This window comes from Telmatherina bonti (assembly GCF_933228915.1).
Source record: "Telmatherina bonti genome assembly, chromosome: 20".
NCBI lineage: Eukaryota > Metazoa > Chordata > Actinopteri > Atheriniformes > Telmatherinidae > Telmatherina > Telmatherina bonti.
In genome coordinates this window covers 6,980,513-7,000,523 of record NC_136618.1, presented here as the reverse complement: position 1 = coordinate 7,000,523, position 20,011 = coordinate 6,980,513, and the positions used below count along the sequence as shown (strand labels likewise).

Genomic DNA, 20,011 nt, shown 5'->3' with positions numbered 1-20,011 from the left:
GGCCGTGAACGTCTCGCTGGGCTCTCCAGGCCTAACATCAACAACTCCTCTGACAGCTTTCCACTCCCTGCATCTCCAGTGTTTTTGTGCTTGCAGACCGTGTGGTAATAGAATTTTAATTACGCTCTTCATCACCGCCAACAAGTCGCTGTTCCCATCCGGAACCATCTATTATCACCTCAAGCGAACGTTTGAGACTTGACCAACCTACGTCTGACTTTTTCTGCATGTGATGAAGGAGGTTTTTCTGCTTAAGTACACGCGGCCTTCCCTATGTTTGTGTTTATCCACGCGTGATTCTGGGGTCCCCTCTCAGGTGAAGCTGCTGGACTGCACGGCCAAGTCAGGCAACCTGAGCGCCAATCTGGAGAAGGACGTGGAGGTGGCCCGCTGCGGGGCCTTGGCGCTGTGGAGCTGCAGCAGGAGCACCAAGAACAAGGAGGCCATTCGTAGAGCCGGGGGGATCCCTCTGCTGGGACGCCTGCTCAAGTCTCCCCATGAAAACATGCTGGTCCCCGTCGTGGGCACGCTGCAGGAATGTGCCTCCAAGGTGAACCACCTCCTCTTAGCGCTGAGGCTACCACTACTGACATTTACAGTTATACTTCAATAAAATTCATGCAGAAAAATCCACTAAAAAGAGTTGAAAAGAATTTACCCTTTAAATCAAAGCTAACTTTATTTATAAAGCACTTTTCCTACAATAAAATGTAACACAATGCTTTACACATTCATTAAAGCACTACAAAGATTAAATCAACCCGTAAAAACATGGTCAGAAAAGTACGTTTATTTTAAATATGAAGTTTTTTTGTCCCTTTTCCAAGAAAATGAACCATAATCTTTTATTCCCATGTGACTGTAGTGTTGTTCCTCCTGGTGTCTGTCAGAGACTGTGTTACATGTCACGTTAGGCTTTATGTAGCTGAATAAAATACATAATAAGTCATTCAAAATAAATAATAACTAAAGGATATAAAAATAGGTATGAAAATGATGAAAGAAAATCAAAAAGAAAGCATAAATGCCACCTGGTTTCATGTCTTTATATAAAAAATTATATATATATATATATATATATATATATATATATATATATATATATATATATATATATATATATATATATATAAAAATAACTAAAAATGACAATAAAAAGTCTTGATTTCGTATCGCAGGGTGGAATATGTTGACAAAGTCCCCAACCAATACCGCGTTTATTCATCTTTCCGCCTTTTATTTATTTATTTATTTGTTAAAGCATTACATGACAGAAATTAAGTGATAAATATTCCTGTCTTTGTCTAAATTCCCAGTACGTGTGTTAACTCCAGTCTAACTGGGAAAGACTGCAACTGGTTTGCTGAAAGGTGGATTTGACTGATTCCGTTTTAGATGTGAAACACATGCAGAGATGTGATCCTGATTAATAATAGATCATTAATCTTGGTCATGTGATCTACTACTTCTCAGGAAAACTGCCGAGTCATCATTCACACGGAAGGGATGGTGACGGACTTTGTTAAAAACCTGAGCAGTGACAGCGAGGAGCTGCAGATGCACTGTGCCAGTGCCATCTTTAAGGTAGCCGACTTTCTTCTTCTGCTCCTGCCAAACCTGCAGCAGAAGTCTCATCCGTCGCTCTCCTTACAGTGTGCCGAGGACAGACAGACCCGCGACCTGGTGCGCAGGTACAAAGGCCTGCAGCCGCTGGTATCCCTGCTGGCCAAAGCCGACAACAAGGATCTCCTGGCCGCCGCCACCGGCGCCATTTGGAAGTGTTCAAACAGCCTGGGGAACGTGGCCATGTACGTTTCAACACGCCATCTTACATTACCCCGAGCGATGATGCACCTTCGTCCTCCACAGACCGCCGACTAGACAGAGAGACGTGTTTCTGGGGTGATAAAGCCTCGTGTGGTGGGCATGTATGACAAGTTTAAAAGACGAGTTTGTCCTCCAGAAGGTTTAATTAGAAACGTTTAGTCCGACAGAAATAAGAAGCAGTGTTGCTTCCAGCGTTCCTGGCTCCTGTCTGACCTCGCAAAGGTCGCTTTCTGACGGACGCGTGTCCCCGTCGTGGAGCATTTAAAGGTTCAGACTCAGAAACATCCTCTCCGTACAGACGGAGTTGGAATGACTGAAATTCAGGACCAGGACTCGGTTCTGGGTAAAACCCATTTTCTGGCGCCCACATTAAAACAATCAGTAATATGAGATCTTTAAAGCTCGTCCTCCAGCGTCCCAGTCATGCAGCGTTAACTGGGAACCTAAACTTTGTCCTGCTTTACCGGTCAGATTTATGCATTTTATCCACTAAACAATAATGAAATTATTATTCAGATTTATTGAGACCACTTTGATTAAATGTCATGAATTTGGTTTTAGGTCTTAATTTAGTTTTTTGTTCCACTGAACAGTTTGTTCTTTAAATCTGGTTCCCGACATTTTTAGCTGGAGGAACCCGTTCCTGCTCCTGCTGAAAGGCCACGGACCCCCTGCCCACCCAGAGCTGGAACCAGTTTTATGCTTTCAGATCAGAGATTTGCACCTTAAATAAGGTTTTCTGGCTGAGTCCTGTCCTTCCAGAAAACCACTAAACAACTTAGTCTTCCTTTTATTTCTTATGGTAGAGACAATGTGTGCACATTAATCTGAATCTTTAGAGCCTCAGGGACCCCCGTGCCCTTTGGAAACCCCCCTTTTAGCACATTCTGTCACAAAGAAATGATCCATTGAGCTCTTCAAGTTTATTCCTTAAAATAATGTAATTTTTTTCTACTTAACATTCATGCTTAAAATGAAGCATTTTCCCTAAAACTCATTATTAGTGCCTGTGATTAAAAAGAATCGTGTTAAGAGCAACACTGTGCTGCTGTTGCACCGTTTTAAAGCGTTAGGAGCAGCATGTGGTGTGTAAAAACACACAGATGAATTATAAACCTGCTCATCGGAACGTGCAGCTTAGAGCATCTGGATCGGGGCGCACACCGAGCTTTACGGCGTTTTTACACCTTGTGATGGTGGATCCGTATGACTTTGACAAATCCTTCCCGACAGAGGAGCAGAAATATAATGAGACTTTGTGTAAAAAGTTTAATGGGAATTAGACGTTTTGTCCACATGTGGCCATAACTTTAGAGGCTTGTGTGCGCTAAGCTGACGCAGTTAACAGCAGTATGTAAAAGATTAATAGCAACAATGGATCCGGAACATGGAAGCGCATCTCCGTCGTCATGCTGCAATCACACGTAGCTTTTATATGCAGCCGTGTCGCTCTTTCCACTCTGCTGTCATAGCTCCCTTTGCCTCGCCGTGGCGTCCGGATCAAGCAATTATTTGTGTAAAATGTCAAAATTTTAGTTCAGAGTCGAAGAGCTTTGATGTTTTATGCGAGTGTTTGCCTTTAGATTTCATACTTTTCCACCGTTAACAGAAGATCAAGTCAACGTGCAGAGTTTACAGGCCTCAGCGACGTGTCATTGAAGGCCTGTTAGTGCTGAAGCAGGCGTTGGCACACTGAAAGAATCCGGCTGCAGGGCCTTTAATCATCTGTCATGTAAGACAGGGATTTATTTAAATGTCATTTAGCCCCGTTCCTGCAGTGGTGACATTTCTGGAAAGGTTTCTGACTTGTCCTTCAGTGTCAGATGATTTTTAAATCAGTCACTTTTCTTTCTAACATAAATAATGTCCAGAGACTGCGCCCTGGCAGCATGAGGCCTTTCCACTCGTGTGCCCCTGACAGAAGGATTTATTTTCATTTATGTACTTATTCAGTTTTATTCAGCGGCTGAGAATTCAATATACAACCAACACGGAGGTAATTTTTACCTCACTAACTCTGTAGAAATAAAGCTGATCAGAAAGTGTTTCGGAATCCTTTCTGTGATAGAAAATATGCAGCAAACTGTAGGAGTTTTTGACAAATGACCAACAGGTCAGTCATATGACTGGGTAAAAAAGGAGCATTTCGGAGGGGCAGAGTCTCTCGGATGGAAAGATGGACAGAGTTTCACCAATCTGAGACAAGCTGGATCTAAAAGTTGTAGAAAAATGTTTCTCAGACTCTAAAAATCCGAACATCTGCAGTGTGTAATATCGCTTCAAGATTCTTAGATTTAGAGGGAATCTCTGTAAGACTGGGACAAGGCTGAATGCTGGTGATCTTCTGCATTAAACCGAACGCTTCTCTACTAGAAATCACTGCATACCACCATTTTTATTAAACTTAAAACATCGACATTTACAGATCTTTCCATAATAACGCTTTACATCGAGATCGATTAGCACTGAAAACAGAATCATGTAAAAAGGTTCAGTGAAATGGCTTCAGTTGAATGTTGTAAAATTAAAGGTGTAGATCAAAGGTTTATGATCTAAATATTTTAAATAATAACAAAAACTGTTTTTATTGGCATCTTATAACTTTACTAAAGTAACTGACGTGCTTTTATTCACTTAGAATGAAACTTTTTATATCTGCTTGCCATGGGTCTTTTTACATGGCAGCCATAGACTGTATATAAAGAGATGGGCGGAGCCTCCGTGACACCACCCGTAGAATTCTGAAGAGCTGAATTGAAGCTCGGTGGGCGGTTCCTACCATCACCATCTTGGCAGGGGCATGCGTGTCGTCTCACCCGGAAAATACAAATATGGGCAAAGAGGTGGAGCTGAGAGGGGGGCTGTGAGCGTCATGGTGGATGATTGACATAAAGCGAACTCCGAGCTTTCTGTAGCTAAGAGCTAACCGAGCTAACCCGGAGATAACAGGAACTAACCAGCTAACGGAGGTAAGCAGGCTAAAGCTAAGTCACGTTGTTAACCAACTAAAAACCGCGGTTGTTCTACGTTCTTCTGACTTGAAGCGGGAGATTGGGTACCTGTCAATCAAAAGGACACGCCCCTAAATATGCCGAACTTCGAGATTAAATTACTTTTAAACGTGCGAGTTAGAAAAAAATTCACTTCCCCCACAGTTGTCATGAAGGTAAACCTGACCTGTTAAACCTAAAATGGATTTTTGAACCAGGCTGTAAACATGTTTATTTCTGCTGTAAACATATTTATCTCCGCTGTAAACTTGTTTATTTCAGCTGTAAACATGTTTATTTCAGTTGTAAACATGTTTATTTCTTCTGTAAACATGTTTATTTCTCCTGTTAACATGTTTATTTCTGCCGTAAACTTGTTTATTTCTGCTGTAAAGATGTTTATTCCTGCTGTGAAGTTGGTCTTTTTAACTTCCGTATAGGCTTCACTTGTAACCGCCGGACAATCTCCCAGACTCTCTGTGCCAAAACTGAAACCATAACTACAAGTCAAACGTAGCACGAACCAAACCAGGAATAAGAGCAATTCAATAACAGTATTTAAACAAAAATCAGAGAACTATTGTTACAGCTTTGATACCCATGAGCCTTTGCAGCTGTGTTAGCTCAGAACACTACTATGTATTTACTACGTCTTCCCTCATGTGTCAGCTGGGTGTGAATGGAAGTAAAATTATTCTGCTCTTCAGGAGGAAAACAGCACGATACACTGCAAATGTTTTTAATGGCCACTGTAGTGTGATTTATTTTCCTTCCACACTTTTTCAGCAGAATTTGAAGCACTTCTAAGATCTGGGTCAGGCAAAAGCTTGGACCGAACAGACCGGACCATTACTGTCAAACAGGAAAGGCTACAAATGCTAACGGGGGCACGAGCTCTTTGCAGGAACAATCCCGGGCCGAGCGGCGCAGACATGAAAATCATTTGGCAATACGATTTTCTCATTTGATTCCTGGTCAAATGAAACAGGTCCTGTGGCCTCGTGCAACAAGAGGATTACTTCTTATTTATGTGACTAATGATTTGTGTGGTCTGGACAGTATAGAGGTTGGCGGGACCTCCACTCAAGACAAGTAGCAGCATCTGCAAACCATTTTCCTGATTAATGATGCATCCAAATGAGAAATGATTGATGCTCTGAAATATAATTACACTCATAACATAAGTGTGTTTGTGTAAAAACCACATTGTCACAGGCTGATGTTTTTTCACCAGGCTGCGATTAGCTGCCCGCGGAGGGAAAAACTCGCGCCGAAAGCCCACTCAGAAACAGTGAAACATTATTTTGTGCAGATTTATGGGTGCATCCACATGAGGCCCCTTGAGCCTGTGTACTGAGGTGTTGCGGACACACAAAAATGCTGTAAAAAAGTTTGAACAAAAGACCGAGGGAATAAGTTTGCAATGGAAAGTGGTGCCTGCCAAGTCTCAGGCTGTATTTGCCAGTGCAGTAATGCTCGGGGTCAAGATTGCGGGGTTTGCTTCCAAATACTGGCTACCCCTCCATCTTTACCTCTTTTCCAGCCCCGCGATGAGCTGACCATAGTTGCTCCTGTAGATGATGCTTCTCCTCACCTCCTCTGCTGTTCCCGTTCACATAAACTGGCTTCATCTGTTTGGTAGATTAATTAAATTAAATAACGAAAATATTTGTCTTTTTTTTTTTAAAGAACAGCAGAGAAATGAGTCCAGAAACATTCATATCTACAACGACAGCTGTGTTGTGCCTCGGTTTGCTTCCTGCCATCACGTAATTACCTCATCTTAGCTCGACGTAATAAAAATAGACATGACACGGTGTTCATTTATCAAGATTTATGTCTGCGACTACAAGATAATTCTACTGTAGTCAAGTGTAGTTGACACTTCGCTGCTTCTCCACGTGGTGAGAAGTCACCGGAGTCGAATTTGGCAGCTCCTCTGTTCATTAACTGTGTTTTCACTTGCAAGTTTGGGCTGTTTGTTGGCGGACCCTGACCAAAACCAAATGACCTTGGCCATCTACAGCGGCTCGCGGACCGTCATGCCAGCAACCGTAACTGTGAATAAAAACAGCCGTAGAGCTTAACTGTACATCAGAGGTCTGTTGAGGTCCTTTTGCAACCGCAGTGTATCCCTTTTGAATGTTTACTGTAGTTTACTACTCTATAGCAAACGCAAACAAGGCAGAGTCACAGCTAAAGAGGGAGGAAGCGTTTCCAAGCCACAGCAAAGCTTTTGGTTCTGCAAAGTGAATGCGAGGGAAGACTCTGAGGAGCCGTGGGAAAAGCGCCTCGAGTTCCTGTGCTGCTGAGGGAAACCTTTTCTCTGCCTTTGACTTGGAAAGTATTGATAAATAATTACAGGTGTGGCTTTATGGAGGATACCGAGGTTGCATCCTGTCACACCGACACTCCTCAGTTGATCAGGAATTTTCTGTCACTGAATTTGTTGACATTTGTAGTTTTGACATTAAGCAGGAACATTTTCTTATTATGGTTTAGCTTTTCATGCCTTTATGTTTTTATCAGTAGGATAGCACCGATCACTTGGATTAATCTCTCCTGAAGAAGATGCATCTTGCTCTTTTTTCACAGGTTGACACATTGTCCTAAGGTTGTAATAACTTTGTTTCCATAACCCCCAGAACTGCTCACAACCTAAATATCACAATAAAAACCTGGAAATGAAAACACAGAAATTTAGAAAAGAAGCAACAACAAGGTTGATTTAAACTTGATCATGTGAAGCACGAAAGGCTTTATAAATAAAATTATGTTTAAGGTGACTTGATACAGAAAACATCCTGCAGCCTCGATAAAAAATTACACAAAGCAAACAATCATCAGGAGCACCTGCTGGAAGACAGACGGAGGAAAAACATGAAGAACAGCAGGAAAACACAACTATAGTTACTGTGATTAAACCTGCTGGGCAACATGATGACAACACAACAACATCCCGTCAATATATACAACACACACAGTTTACATTTGAACTGCACGAAGACCAAAATGACCTCATCATGGATGCGGTGGCCACTTTGTTACTGTGAAAGAAATGTTGATTTATTAAATTGATAAGCGGTCACATTTAGTTTTATTTAGATTTGCAGCTCCAAATCTAAAGCTCGTTGCCGTGGGGCCCGCGCTCTGTCTGCCCTGGGGGGCCGGTGCCCGGCGGGGCCGGTCCTCGCTGGTCCGGGCCTGCTGGGGCCTGTTCCCCCTGACTGCGGGGGACTCTGGCTGGGACCCCCCTCTGCCTCCTCCTGGGTCGGTGCATGGCTGGCTCCGGGGTGGGGCGGTTGGGGTCTGTGCCTGGGGATGGCTGCCGATGGCCCTGGTCTCGGGGGTACTCCTGGCGTGCCTCTTGCCTTTGTGTGGGAGGGGTCACACTGGCATGATCACCTTTTCCGGAACACGTTCCACTCTGCATGTTCTGCATGTGACACAGTCACCGAGTCGTCTGCAGGTTTATTCACTAACAGCAGCTAGTTTTCTCATTTCTGTTTGTTTCTCATTTATATTTCACTTTTTACATTCATAGTTTAGTTACTATGATCTAAAGTTGGCTTGTATGTGTATGTATATGTGTTAATACTGGCAAGTGCGTATATGTTTGTACGTATGTATGTGTGTGTGTGTGTGTGTGTGTGCATAGAGGTGTGTGTGTATATGTATGTATGTGTATATGTATATGTGTATACATGTGTGTGTATATGTATGTGTATGTATGCGTGTGTATGTATGTGTGTATGTATACATCTGTAGGTTGTTTTTTTTTTCTTTTTGTTTTTGGGTTATTTTTTAGTTGTTTTTTTTCTCTCCCTTTTCTCTCCCTTTATCTCTTTCACTTTTCTTATGAGGTGTTTTTTCTCCTTCCTCTTTCTGTCTTTCGTCTGTCCTCTCTGGTCCAGCAGTACAAACTCTACAATTTGTAAAATAATACAAAATAAATATAGAAATAAAATAAAAATTCAGAAAGTCAAGGGGATCATTATATCTATAAAGCTTCCCTTGGCAGAGAAAATTTGCTCAGCAGAACATCCAGACCATCATTCTGCTGCCTAAATGCTGGACGAGAAAAGAAAAAAAAAGAGAGAAAAAAAAAAAGATTTGCAGCTCCATAACTTCAGGTTTTGCTTTTTGCTGCCCAACCCTAACCTAGATGCTGGTTTCCAGCTTACAGGACTTTTCAAGCGACTGACGTGTCAACAGACCGTTTTTTACTTTCTGCCTTTATTTGTTTACGTCCCTGATAATTATGCAATCTTTTCCTCCTCTTCACCCGAAGCTTTCAGAAGTATAAAGCTCTGGAAACGCTGGTCCGACTGTTAACCGATCAGCCTGAAGAAGTGCTGGTTAACGTGGTGGGGGCTCTGGGGGAATTCGCTCAGATACCTGTAAACAAGGCCACCATTCGCTCGTGCGGCGGCATCAAGCCGCTGGTTAATCTGCTGATTGGAACCAACCAGGTGGGTTAAACGCCACGCTTTGGTTTTAGACCATGTTCTAATGCTGATTCATGTTCGTCCACGCTGTCGTATCACCAGGCGCTGCTCGTCAACGTCACCAAGGCTGTCGGTGCGTGTGCCACGGATAAGGAAAACATGGCGTAAGTGACGTCTTGTCTTGTTCAACTCTTGTTTTTTTATATTAATCATTCAGGGAAGCTTTATTTATAAATATATATCAGTGGGTTGAAGACAAACAGTCCAGTTCAACCCACTTTAGTCTGGTTTATAACTCATGTTATGTAAGGAGCCAGGAAGGAAAACTCCATCCGGACCAAAACCAGGAAGGAAAACCTCCATCCGGACCAGAACCAGGAAAGAAAACCTCCATCAGGACCAGAACCAGGAAGGAAAACCTCCATCAGGACCAGAACCAGGAAGGAAAACTTCCGTCAGAACCAGAACCAGGAAGGAAAACCTCCATCAGGACCAGAACCAGGAAGGAAAACCTCCATCAGGACCAGAACCAGGAAGGAAAACTTCCATCAGGACCAGAACCAGGAAGGAAAACCTTCATCAGGACCAAAACCAGGGAGGAAAACCTCCATCAGGACCAGAACCAGGAAGAAAAACTTCCGTCAGAACCAGAACCAGGAAGGAAAACCTCCATCAGGACCAGAACCAGGAAGGAAAACCTCCATCAGGACCAGAACCAGGAAGGAAAACCTCCATCCGGACCAGAACCAGGAAGGAAAACCTCCATCAGGACCAGAACCAGGAAGGAAAACCTTCATCAGGACCAAAACCAGGAAGAAAAACTTCCGTCAGAACCAGAACCAGGAAGGAAAACCTCCATCAGGACCAGAACCAGGAAGGAAAACCTCCATCCGGACCAGAACCAGGAAGGAAAACCTCCATCAGGACCAGAACCAGGAAGGAAAACCTCCATCAGGACCAGAACCAGGAAGGAAAACCTCCATCAGGACCAGAACCAGGAAGGAAAACCTCCATCAGGACCAGAACCAGGAAGGAAAACCTCCATCCGGACCAGAACCAGGAAGGAAAACCTCCATCAGGACCAGAACCAGGAAGGAAAACCTACATCAGGACCAGAACCAGGAAGAAAAACCTCCATCAGGACCAGAACCAGGAAGGAAAACCTCCATCAGGACCAGAACCAGGAAGGAAAACCTCCATCAGGACCAGAACCAGGAAGGAAAACCTCCATCAGGACCAAAACCAGGAAGGAAAACCTCCATCAGGACCAAAACCAGGAAGAAAAACTTCCATCAGAACCAGAACCAGGAAGGAAAACCTCCATCAGGACCAGAACCAGGAAGGAAAACCTCCATCAGGACTAGAACCAGGAGGAAAACCTCCATCAGGACCAGAACCAGGAAGGAAAACCTTCATCAGGACCAAAACCAGGGAGGAAAACCTCCATCAGGACCAGAACCAGGAAGAAAAACTTCCATCAGAACCAGAACCAGGAAGGAAAACCTCCATCAGGACTAGAACCAGGAAGGAAAACCTCCATCAGGACCAGAACCAGGAAGGAAAACCTCCATCAGGACCAGAACCAGGAAGGAAAACCTCCATCAGGACCAGAACCAGGAAGGAAAACCTCCATCAGGACCAGAACCAGAACCAGAAAGAAAACCTTCATCAGGACCAGAACCAGGAAGGAAAACCTCCATCAGGACCAGAACCAGAACCAGAAAGAAAACCTTCATCAGGACCAGAACCAGAAAGAAAACCTCTGTCAGAACCAGAACCAGAACCAGAAAGAAAACCTTCATCAGGACCAGAACCAGAAAGAAAACCTGCAGTCTGGAACTGAGGTCCTTCGGATGCGATGGTCACTAAGATCTTCATTTGCAAGAGGAATTTTTAACAGCAGAACTTTGGATCAGATTTTCTGACTGGAAGCCAACGTAGGATCATCCAGAGTGTTTCCACAGAGTTCTTGAGCTTTCCAGGTCCAAAGACAACAACTTGCATCCTGTTCTGGTGTAGAAGGAGAGTTTTATATCTTGAAGAAATTTCTGTAATCTGACCAAGTAATTCCCATAATTTAGAATTCATCATGAAACAGACGAGTGTTGCCTAAATGGTATCGCTCCGAGCACAGAACCCTGAGGAACTCCGTGACTCCTGGTTTGTGAGGAAGACTCAAGCTGGAAGTAAAACCAGCCTGATGCAGTTTCTTTAGCCCTGATAATCAAACCTTTTCACAGAAGTCATGTGGTTTATCTCCTGACACGCATTCCTGGTCGTTTGTTGATGTCACGTGTTTATCTTGTACCTGGAGGACGTAACTTGGTATGATTAAGCTGTCACAGGCTGGTGTGTGAAGAAATTCATGTCTTTTTAATCAGTGATTACGCAGGTAGGTTTCTCTTTTATCCTCAGCTTAATGACAGATTTTAAAAGCTTTGTTTATTGTACCTGCTGCGTTAAATGTGGTTGTGGTTTAATTCCCAGTGTTTTACTGAAGCTTGTGGTCACCGAGCTGCTCAGGCCAACATACCTAAAGCCCTGCCCTTTCCAAGACTACACGGCTGGAAAATTACACTCAACCAGAGTCCAGCGCACTCTCTTTTCTTTTCCTTCTGTTCATTTAGCCTCACCCTCAATCCTGCACATCATTGTGGAGCTTCCATCTGTGCCTCATTTGCTTTTACAAGGGTGTTACAGACTACAAGACCCTTCTTAATTAGCAGTGGACAGAAATATAACTAAACGTCTGTGTTTATGCTGTTAGCTAGCTGCTAATGCCGTTGTACCAGCCTGTTTGTTTGGAGAGAAAAACCAAAAGGGCTCAATAAAAATTGAAGCATGTCAAAACAAAGGCAGTAACTGCAGTAAACAGAGGTACATTACATCACTCCATCATGTTTTCTGCGTTTTCTCATGTACGCACATTCAGGCCAGATCTTGTAATCTGTCATCCTTTCACACGTAGCTGTAAACAGAGAGAGCCTTCCTGTATACTTTCCCCTTATAGCTTATTTTCAGACATGTAGGCCTACAGTAGTTTGCTGAGCCATTAACATAACTTACATTTAATTATTTCCTTCTCCAGCCCAACATGAGCAGAGCTGTTTTTCAGCTCAACAGAGACCGATGATGTACGGCCAGTTCACACACATGATGATGATGTATGAAGGGTACCACATAATTAGCTGCAACAGTCCTGTCAGTTAACATGACTCAGTTTTACCAGGAGATTTTTTTATTCCTCAACCGATCTGCACAGTCAGATTCAGCTTTATTTACACCTCCAGGTAAACCAGTCTTGCAGCGATACAAACACATATGTACAAATTCTGAAACAAATTCAGCATCAAACAACACGATGAACCTAGACAAATAAGAAATATATGCAGAAACAAGCAGTTAAAATAACCCAAATACCTACATTTGTATAAAATCAAGATAACATAAAAATGATGTAAATACAGATCTTCAGAATGGGGTGGGGGAGGGGCACTGGGGTGTACCCAGTTGATACCAGTAACTGTAACTGACGTCCTCGCTGTATCATGCTTTAGTGGAAAAAATATTTAACCAGACTCCTCTAAATTTGCAGCCAGTGGTTACTTATTATGGTGCGTAGGTGTTAGCCTACTTTGCTAAGCTAATAATAGCATTAGCATCAATTACTTATCATTACACATAGCATCAATGTGTTTATTGGAATGTCAGGTCAACTTATAAAGTCTAAAGCAACTTTATCAGCCGCTGCCTTTCCTCTCTGTGGACTCCACTCGTAGTCAGCTTGTCGGGTGTTCTTGAAGTTTACCTCGCCGCCCGTGGGGTGCGTTCACATGCAGAGCAGATGTCGGACAGCAGAGTATCCTACCACTGCTGCCGTCTGGAGGCGTCAGCATTTTCTGCATTTTAAGGTGTAGCACCAACAATATATCTGTGGTGGCTGAGTCAGGGTAGGAGCAACACTGGTTTAGGTTTACTTTGGGGGAATGAGAACCACTGTATGGTGCAGGGGTCTCTGCCCTTTATCGCTGGCTCCACTGGAAAATAAAGAGAAATTCTACCTGGATGCACTCATTTACTGTAAAGTTAAAGTTTAGAAGAAACACAGCATTTTCTAAAAAGTACCAAGCAAACATATTTTAAAGTGAATTAAGCACCTAAACTCAACTACAGCAGCATGTTTGGCTGCAGTTCAGGGGACAGTCATGTTCACGAACATGTGAAAGAATCATTAACATATTGGAGCATCTATTCTTCAAAACAAGCAGGTTTGGTCAATGTGTCAATAAAGGTTTGTTATACAATAAGACAAATAATTTAATTTTCTTCTATGCAGCTTCACAGTTTGTCAGTCCTTAAATATTTGTAGCATTGCTGACCTTTGATTTTCTTCCTGAATGTCTTGTGTTTAAAATGCTCATTATCATTCTGAATCAGGTCATCCATATCTTTCTCAACCCAAAAACTGAAATGTTGATTTCACCGCCGAGCAGTAGACAGCATGCGGTTAATGATGTAACACTTCCTCCGATGAATCTGTGTAACTACAACAGCGAACACACGTTCTTTGTGTTGTTTTTTATGCCTCCAAGGTTTGTGGTCTCCTCCTCTAATCCATCACTGTCAGCTGCAACTTCATCGCTAATCTGTTTCATACCTGCTTCATGGAAGACGGAGCTGTTTTGGCCGATGATATGACGCTTTGCTTTTGTTTTTTGGTCCGGGTTTAAGAGGCCCCGCAGACTGGAAACTGATGTTATGATCCCTCTAGACTGATTTATGTGCAAACGGAAGACAGATGGCGCAGGGGACGTCCCTGATGAGTGTTCGCTCGTTGCCAGTCACGGAGATACTGTGATTAGGGAGTGTTTAAGTAATTATGACAGCATTCAATGTCGGCCTTGTTGGTGGAAGCACACATGGAGAACGCGTTACATGTTACTTATAGCAGACAACGGGTTCTCTGTGGCGTAACTCTGACTTCTCTGAGCCTGACTGCAGTTTTGAAAACAGTCATGTATATGACATGAAATAAAGCTCATGCTTAAGTCAACTTCACTCAGACTTTATGAAATATAGAGCGACCTGTCTCTGGCTCTGTTTGATTTGGAAGGCAGTCCTTTTTGGCTCTGGTTTAAAAACAAGGCACCAACATGAAGTGTAAGTTTGTCTGAGTGTCTATTTATAAATCCATGTATGAAGCTCTATACGCAGATGTATGCGAGTTAACCTCTGGCCTCGGCCCCGCTGAGCTTTTCCACGGAGGATGATTTGAGCGAGCAGACTATGGGTGGGTTTCAGAGCAGAGAAAGCCAGTTGGAAAAGAAAATCCAGCCATGACATTGATGGATGCTTCCATCATAATTGATACAAACCAACTCTCATCAAACTGGGTCACTTATGCGGCCGCCACAGCTCTATTGTTGGCGCCACGTCTTTTAAAGGCAATGAAATTGTTTCACATAATAATAATACATTTTATTTACAACACACTTTACCTTTGAATCCAAATCTCAAAGTGCAGCAGTGGTAGGACGCTTCTGTCCAGCATCTTCTCTGCACATGAATGCAGCATGAAGAGTCGGGCAACGGTGAGAAGGGCGGAGCCTAACTAGTAGTTCAACCCACAGGCGGCAAGGTGGAAGACACCTGACGAGCTTATTACGTGTGAAGAGGAAAATGTAGATGCTGATGATTTGCTTTAGATTTTACACATTGAACAGACATTCCAACAAAGATATTGATGATAAACGGCAAACGTGATGCTATGTAACGAAAAGGACGTCAGCTAACGCAGGTTAGCTTAAACAATGTAGCCTAGTATCTACGCACCATGATGTATTAACCACTGGTTGCTATTTCAGGTAAGCCTGTTGTCATTTTTCCAGAAAGCGAAATGCAGAGAGGAAGAATCAGATACGGACAGCTATCGATCTGTGTCACTGAGGAAAGAAACAACTCAACAGTCTCACAAGTTTATGATACTGATGGCAAAAGAAGATATTAATGAATGAGTCCTGTTGCTCTCAAACTGTTGTGCAACAGATGCAGACATCGTGGTAAACCTCCCCCCATCCGCTTGCTTGTGAATGACTGAAACTTTCATAGATGCTCCTTTTATACCCAATCTTGACACCCAACCGTTTCCAGTTAACCCATCCATCTGTGGAGTGATCCAAACAGGTGTTTGTTGAGTATTTCTCTACTTTCACCGGGCCTGTGCCATGTTGAAACTGAATGTTATAACCCTGAGTTGGGGCAAAGCGCGGTCAGTCTTACCCCGAGTCTGTTACTATGGTGACTGATTTTACGAAGTGAACCTCCTCATCCAGAAACCCAACGTTTCTACACATTTCCTACCTCAGGTTGTCGTAGCAACTGATTTCAGAGGTTTAGAAGGTGAACACAGTGATTTATGTAGAGCGGAGACTTTTCAGACCTCAAACAGACGTGTTATTATTTACTGATCGATATCTCGTGAAACGCTACCACGTTGCAGTCACTCAGAATCTCATAAATATAGAAATAAAAACATTTATTAAGTGTTTTCATGTCATTTAGTGATGAAATTCTGTTCTTATTTTCCTCTCACAGCACCGTTTTTCTCTTCCTTCCTTTAGAATAATCAAGCAGCTCGATGGAGTCCGCCTGGTGTGGTCGCTTCTGAAGAACCCTGCTGCAGATGTTCAGTCCAGTGCTGCCTGGGCTCTTTGTCCTTTCCTCGAGAATGCAAAGGTAAAGTAAAGTGCAGATTTTTTGTCTCTCCATCTCAGGAGACATGAAGTTTATCATTCTTCTGCACCTGCCTGCTGTCATATCATGGAAACCCTCCAACAGCACATGAATAACCCATAAATCAAGGAGCTGAACAGGGTTCGTGTCTTTTCAGAATAAAGGGTTATCTCACTCACTAGACAGAATCCTGCTTATATCACCACGCTTGTCTCCAAAGCCCCCCCTCCAACCTGCTGCTGGGAGGTTAGCAGGGGCAGAGCTGTGTCAGAGGAGGCTTACATGAACCTTGGACTAATATGAAGCAGAGAAGCCTCCTTGGCACACTGGGATTGGGGAACTGGAGAGCAGGCAGGGAGAAAGACTCAGTAATATCCTGTGGCATGGCGTCTGATTTCCTCGCTGAAAATCTCCCCTCAACATGCTACTTGTTACAGAGGCACGGAATCCACACAGGGGACCAGGCTGCTTCTGTCAGCCCGCTTTCCTGATGGAAACATGGCTATTTATATTACATATCTCCAGATAGAATGTTGCATAATGCAAAGTGAAGAACTTATATCTTCAATTAAAATACATTATTGTTTGTTTGATAATGTCTGTTAATTTAAGATTAGTTAAAGCTTGTACACAAGTTTATAAACAGAGAAATCAAAGGTTGACAATGAAAAATTATGCTTGCGAAATTGCTTTTATGAGTGAAGTGGGTATGAGAGTGTAAAGGACATGTTGTCGATTATGAGCTGGACGAAGGTGCAGAGTTGGAGTTTTTATTAGTCCTACAGAGCTACAGTAGGGACATACGTTTGTATCTTTCATGTCTGTATCTGTACAAGTATCGGCACAAATCAAACTCTACTCAGAATTTGGACAGAATCTCTCAGATCATCCGAGGTGTTGAGGGGATCCGGTGTAGTGATCCGCTTCAGGATCAGGTCTCTGCTTTATGCAGATGATGGGGTTCTTTTGGCTACATCATGTCATGATGAGAATAATCACCTCTATATCGGAGACCATGGTCCTCAGCTGGAGAAGACTGCAGCATCCTCTCCGGGTCGGGAATGAGGTCCTGCTCCAAGTGGAGGAGTTCAAGAATCTCTGGGTTTTTCCAGGAGTGAGGGAAGGATTGAGCGGGAGATAAACAGGAAGATTAGTGATGTGAACTTTGCTTCGTCTGTCCTGGTGAAGGATGAGCTGGTCCAAAAGGTGAAGGTTGGTCTACGTTCCCACCCTGTTGAAATGAGCTTCCTCTGCAGGGCAGCCGGGCTCTCCCTTAGAGATAGGGTGAAGAGCTTGGTCATCTGGGAGGAGAACAGAGTAGAGTCACTGCTCCTCCAGATCGAGAGGAACCAGTTGAGGTGGCTTGGGCATCTGGTTAGGATGCCTCCTGGACACCTCCCTGGTTTAGGTTAGTTTATTGTGGATCCCCAGTACTCTACCGTAGTGAAGACGACTCTTCCTGGGGTCCAGATCTTTTAAAAGAATAATAATAAAACAAGTCATCGAAGACAGAGGAGACCAGGGGAAGACCCAGGACACGCTGGAGGGACTGCGTCTCTCAGCTGGCCGGGGAACACCTCAGGATCCCCCCAGTGAAATTGGTGAATGTGGCTGGGGAGAGCGATGGATGGATGGATGGATGGATGGATGAATAGACAAACAGATGGATGGATGGATGGATGGATGATGGGTGGATGATGGATGGATGATTTATGGATAACTGGATAGATGGATGATGGGTGGATGGATGGATTGATGGATGAATGGATGGATGGAAGAATGGATGGATGGACGGACGGACGGAAGGATGGATGGACGGACGGATGGATGAATGGATGGAATGATGAATGGATGGATGTACGGATGGATGATGGATGGATGAATGGATGGATGGACGGACGGACGGATGGATGAATGGATGGATGGACGGACGAATGGATGGATGGATGGATGGACGGACGGATGGACGGATGGATGGATGGACGGACGGATGGATGGATGGATGAATGGATGGATGGATGGATGGATGGATGGACGGACGGATGGACGAATGGATGGATGGATGGATGGATGGACGGGCGGATGGACGGATGGATGGATGGACGGACGGATGGATGGATGGATGAATGAATGGATGGATAGACAGACGGACGGATGGATGGATGGATGGATCAATTGGATGGATGGACGGACGGACGGACGGACGGACGGACGGACGAACGAACGAACGAACGAACGAATGAATGAATGAATGAATGAATGAACGGACGGACGGACGGACGGACGGACGGACGAATGGATGAATGGATGGATGGATGGACGGATGGATGGATGGATGGATGAATGGATGGACGGACGGACGGACGGACGGACGGATGGATGGATGGACGGACGGACGGACGGACGGACGGACGGATGGATGGATGGATGGATGGACGGACGGACGGACGGACGGACGGACGGACGGACGGACGGAGGGAGGGATGGATGGATGGATGGATGGATGAATGGATGGATGGACGGACGGACGGACGGACGGATGGATGGATGGATGAATGGATGGATGGACGGACGGACGGATGGATGGATCGATGGATGAATGGATGAATGGATGGATGGATGAATGGATGGATGGACGGACGGACGGATGGATGGATGGACGGACGGACGGACGGACGGATGGATGGATGGATGGATGGACGGACGAACGGATGGATGAATGGATGGATAACTATCAGCTGAACAGAAAGAAACTTTCTATAAACTCGGGCCTCTGAATGCTGCTCCATGAAATCATAGACCCACTGAATTCTCCCGACCAGCCATCCACGATCTGGCTGCATCCCAGATACTCCATCGATTAGATAAACTTGTCCAAGTTTTAAAGTCTTTTAATAAACTCCAATATTATAATAACTCAATTTTAATATCCAAGCATTTCAATGAGTGCCTCTATAAAGTAGCTTCCTCCGCCACACCGGCCTTCATCAGATGGTCACAGCGCTGCTTCTCTACCAGTTTGTAGGAACAGCAAGCCCGGTCCCTCCTCATGTCCACAGCGCTCCTCCATGCTGTTGTTTCAGACCGTTATCTTACTGCTACTGCACCTTTAAATCAGTTCCATAATCTCTCATTAGACCTTCGTTGTTATTCGTGTAAACATCTCGTCAGTAGTGCAGTCTGATTACGTTCATCTAAATAAACTGGATCCAAACAGGTGTCTTGGGGGTAAAACTTCTTTTCCTCCCATTTTCTTTTTTATTTTAACGGCTGGAATTTATAAGCCATAAAGTACAGCAATGATTATGCATGGTAGCCATATGGAGGGAGTCGGTGGGCCGCAGATCCAGCAGGGAGAACTAACAAAGTTTGACATTGTTTGTCTGGATGTCACCGTGCCAATTCTGAGGGAAATTCACGAACATGCTTTCTGAGTGATTTTTCTCTGGGATGGGGGGGGTGGCGAGCTAAATACAGTTCTTTGCCCATCAAGCTGAGGAACCTGATATACTTACGTTGGTGCAGTTGTTATTTAGATTAAAAAAAAAAACAGAGGAACATGTGGTTTAGGTTAGCGGCTCTATTGTGGATTTATGAAAAAGCCGTGGTATAAATGTATCTACTGGATGCCTCCAACAAGCCTGCCGCCCTCCGTACACTCAGACCGACGCAGACTGGAGTCAGCCTCCACAAGGGTTTATCTTAGATTAATCACATGCCGTAAAAGCGCCCTAAACTTCTGGATCCATCACCGTTTCCCAGTGAGGAAGGTAGGAGCCTCCAGGCACGAATCAGGGTGTGAAACGATGCAGGAATCTGCGTAACCGCTGCAGAGAAGATGGCCGCAGGTCACGCCGCTGTCAGCTGATAATGTGTTTTCTATTTCATCTCATCCTGGCGAAAAGGAGAGCAAAGCCAGCGAGAGAGGTCTCTCCGTGTGCAGACTCATAATGCTGCAGTTTTCAGAACCGGGGGCCCGTCCAAGCCATGAAAGAGATTCTGGCTGCTCCGTCG

General features: G+C 44.1%; 1 protein-coding gene across 1 annotated transcript in view; it reads left to right on the top strand.

The window, feature by feature from the left end:
- Positions 1-20,011, top strand: part of odad2 (outer dynein arm docking complex subunit 2) — a gene marked incomplete at its 5' end in the record, with an annotated part of 108,897 nt that overhangs the window by 27,080 nt on the left and 61,806 nt on the right. The window contains 6 exons of the mRNA XM_079259583.1: positions 317-550; positions 1,474-1,584; positions 1,654-1,808; positions 9,109-9,289; positions 9,368-9,429; positions 15,886-16,000. Of these exons, the coding sequence (XP_079115709.1) occupies positions 317-550; positions 1,474-1,584; positions 1,654-1,808; positions 9,109-9,289; positions 9,368-9,429; positions 15,886-16,000 (858 nt within the window). The remainder of the gene's footprint in view (positions 1-316; positions 551-1,473; positions 1,585-1,653; positions 1,809-9,108; positions 9,290-9,367; positions 9,430-15,885; positions 16,001-20,011) is intronic.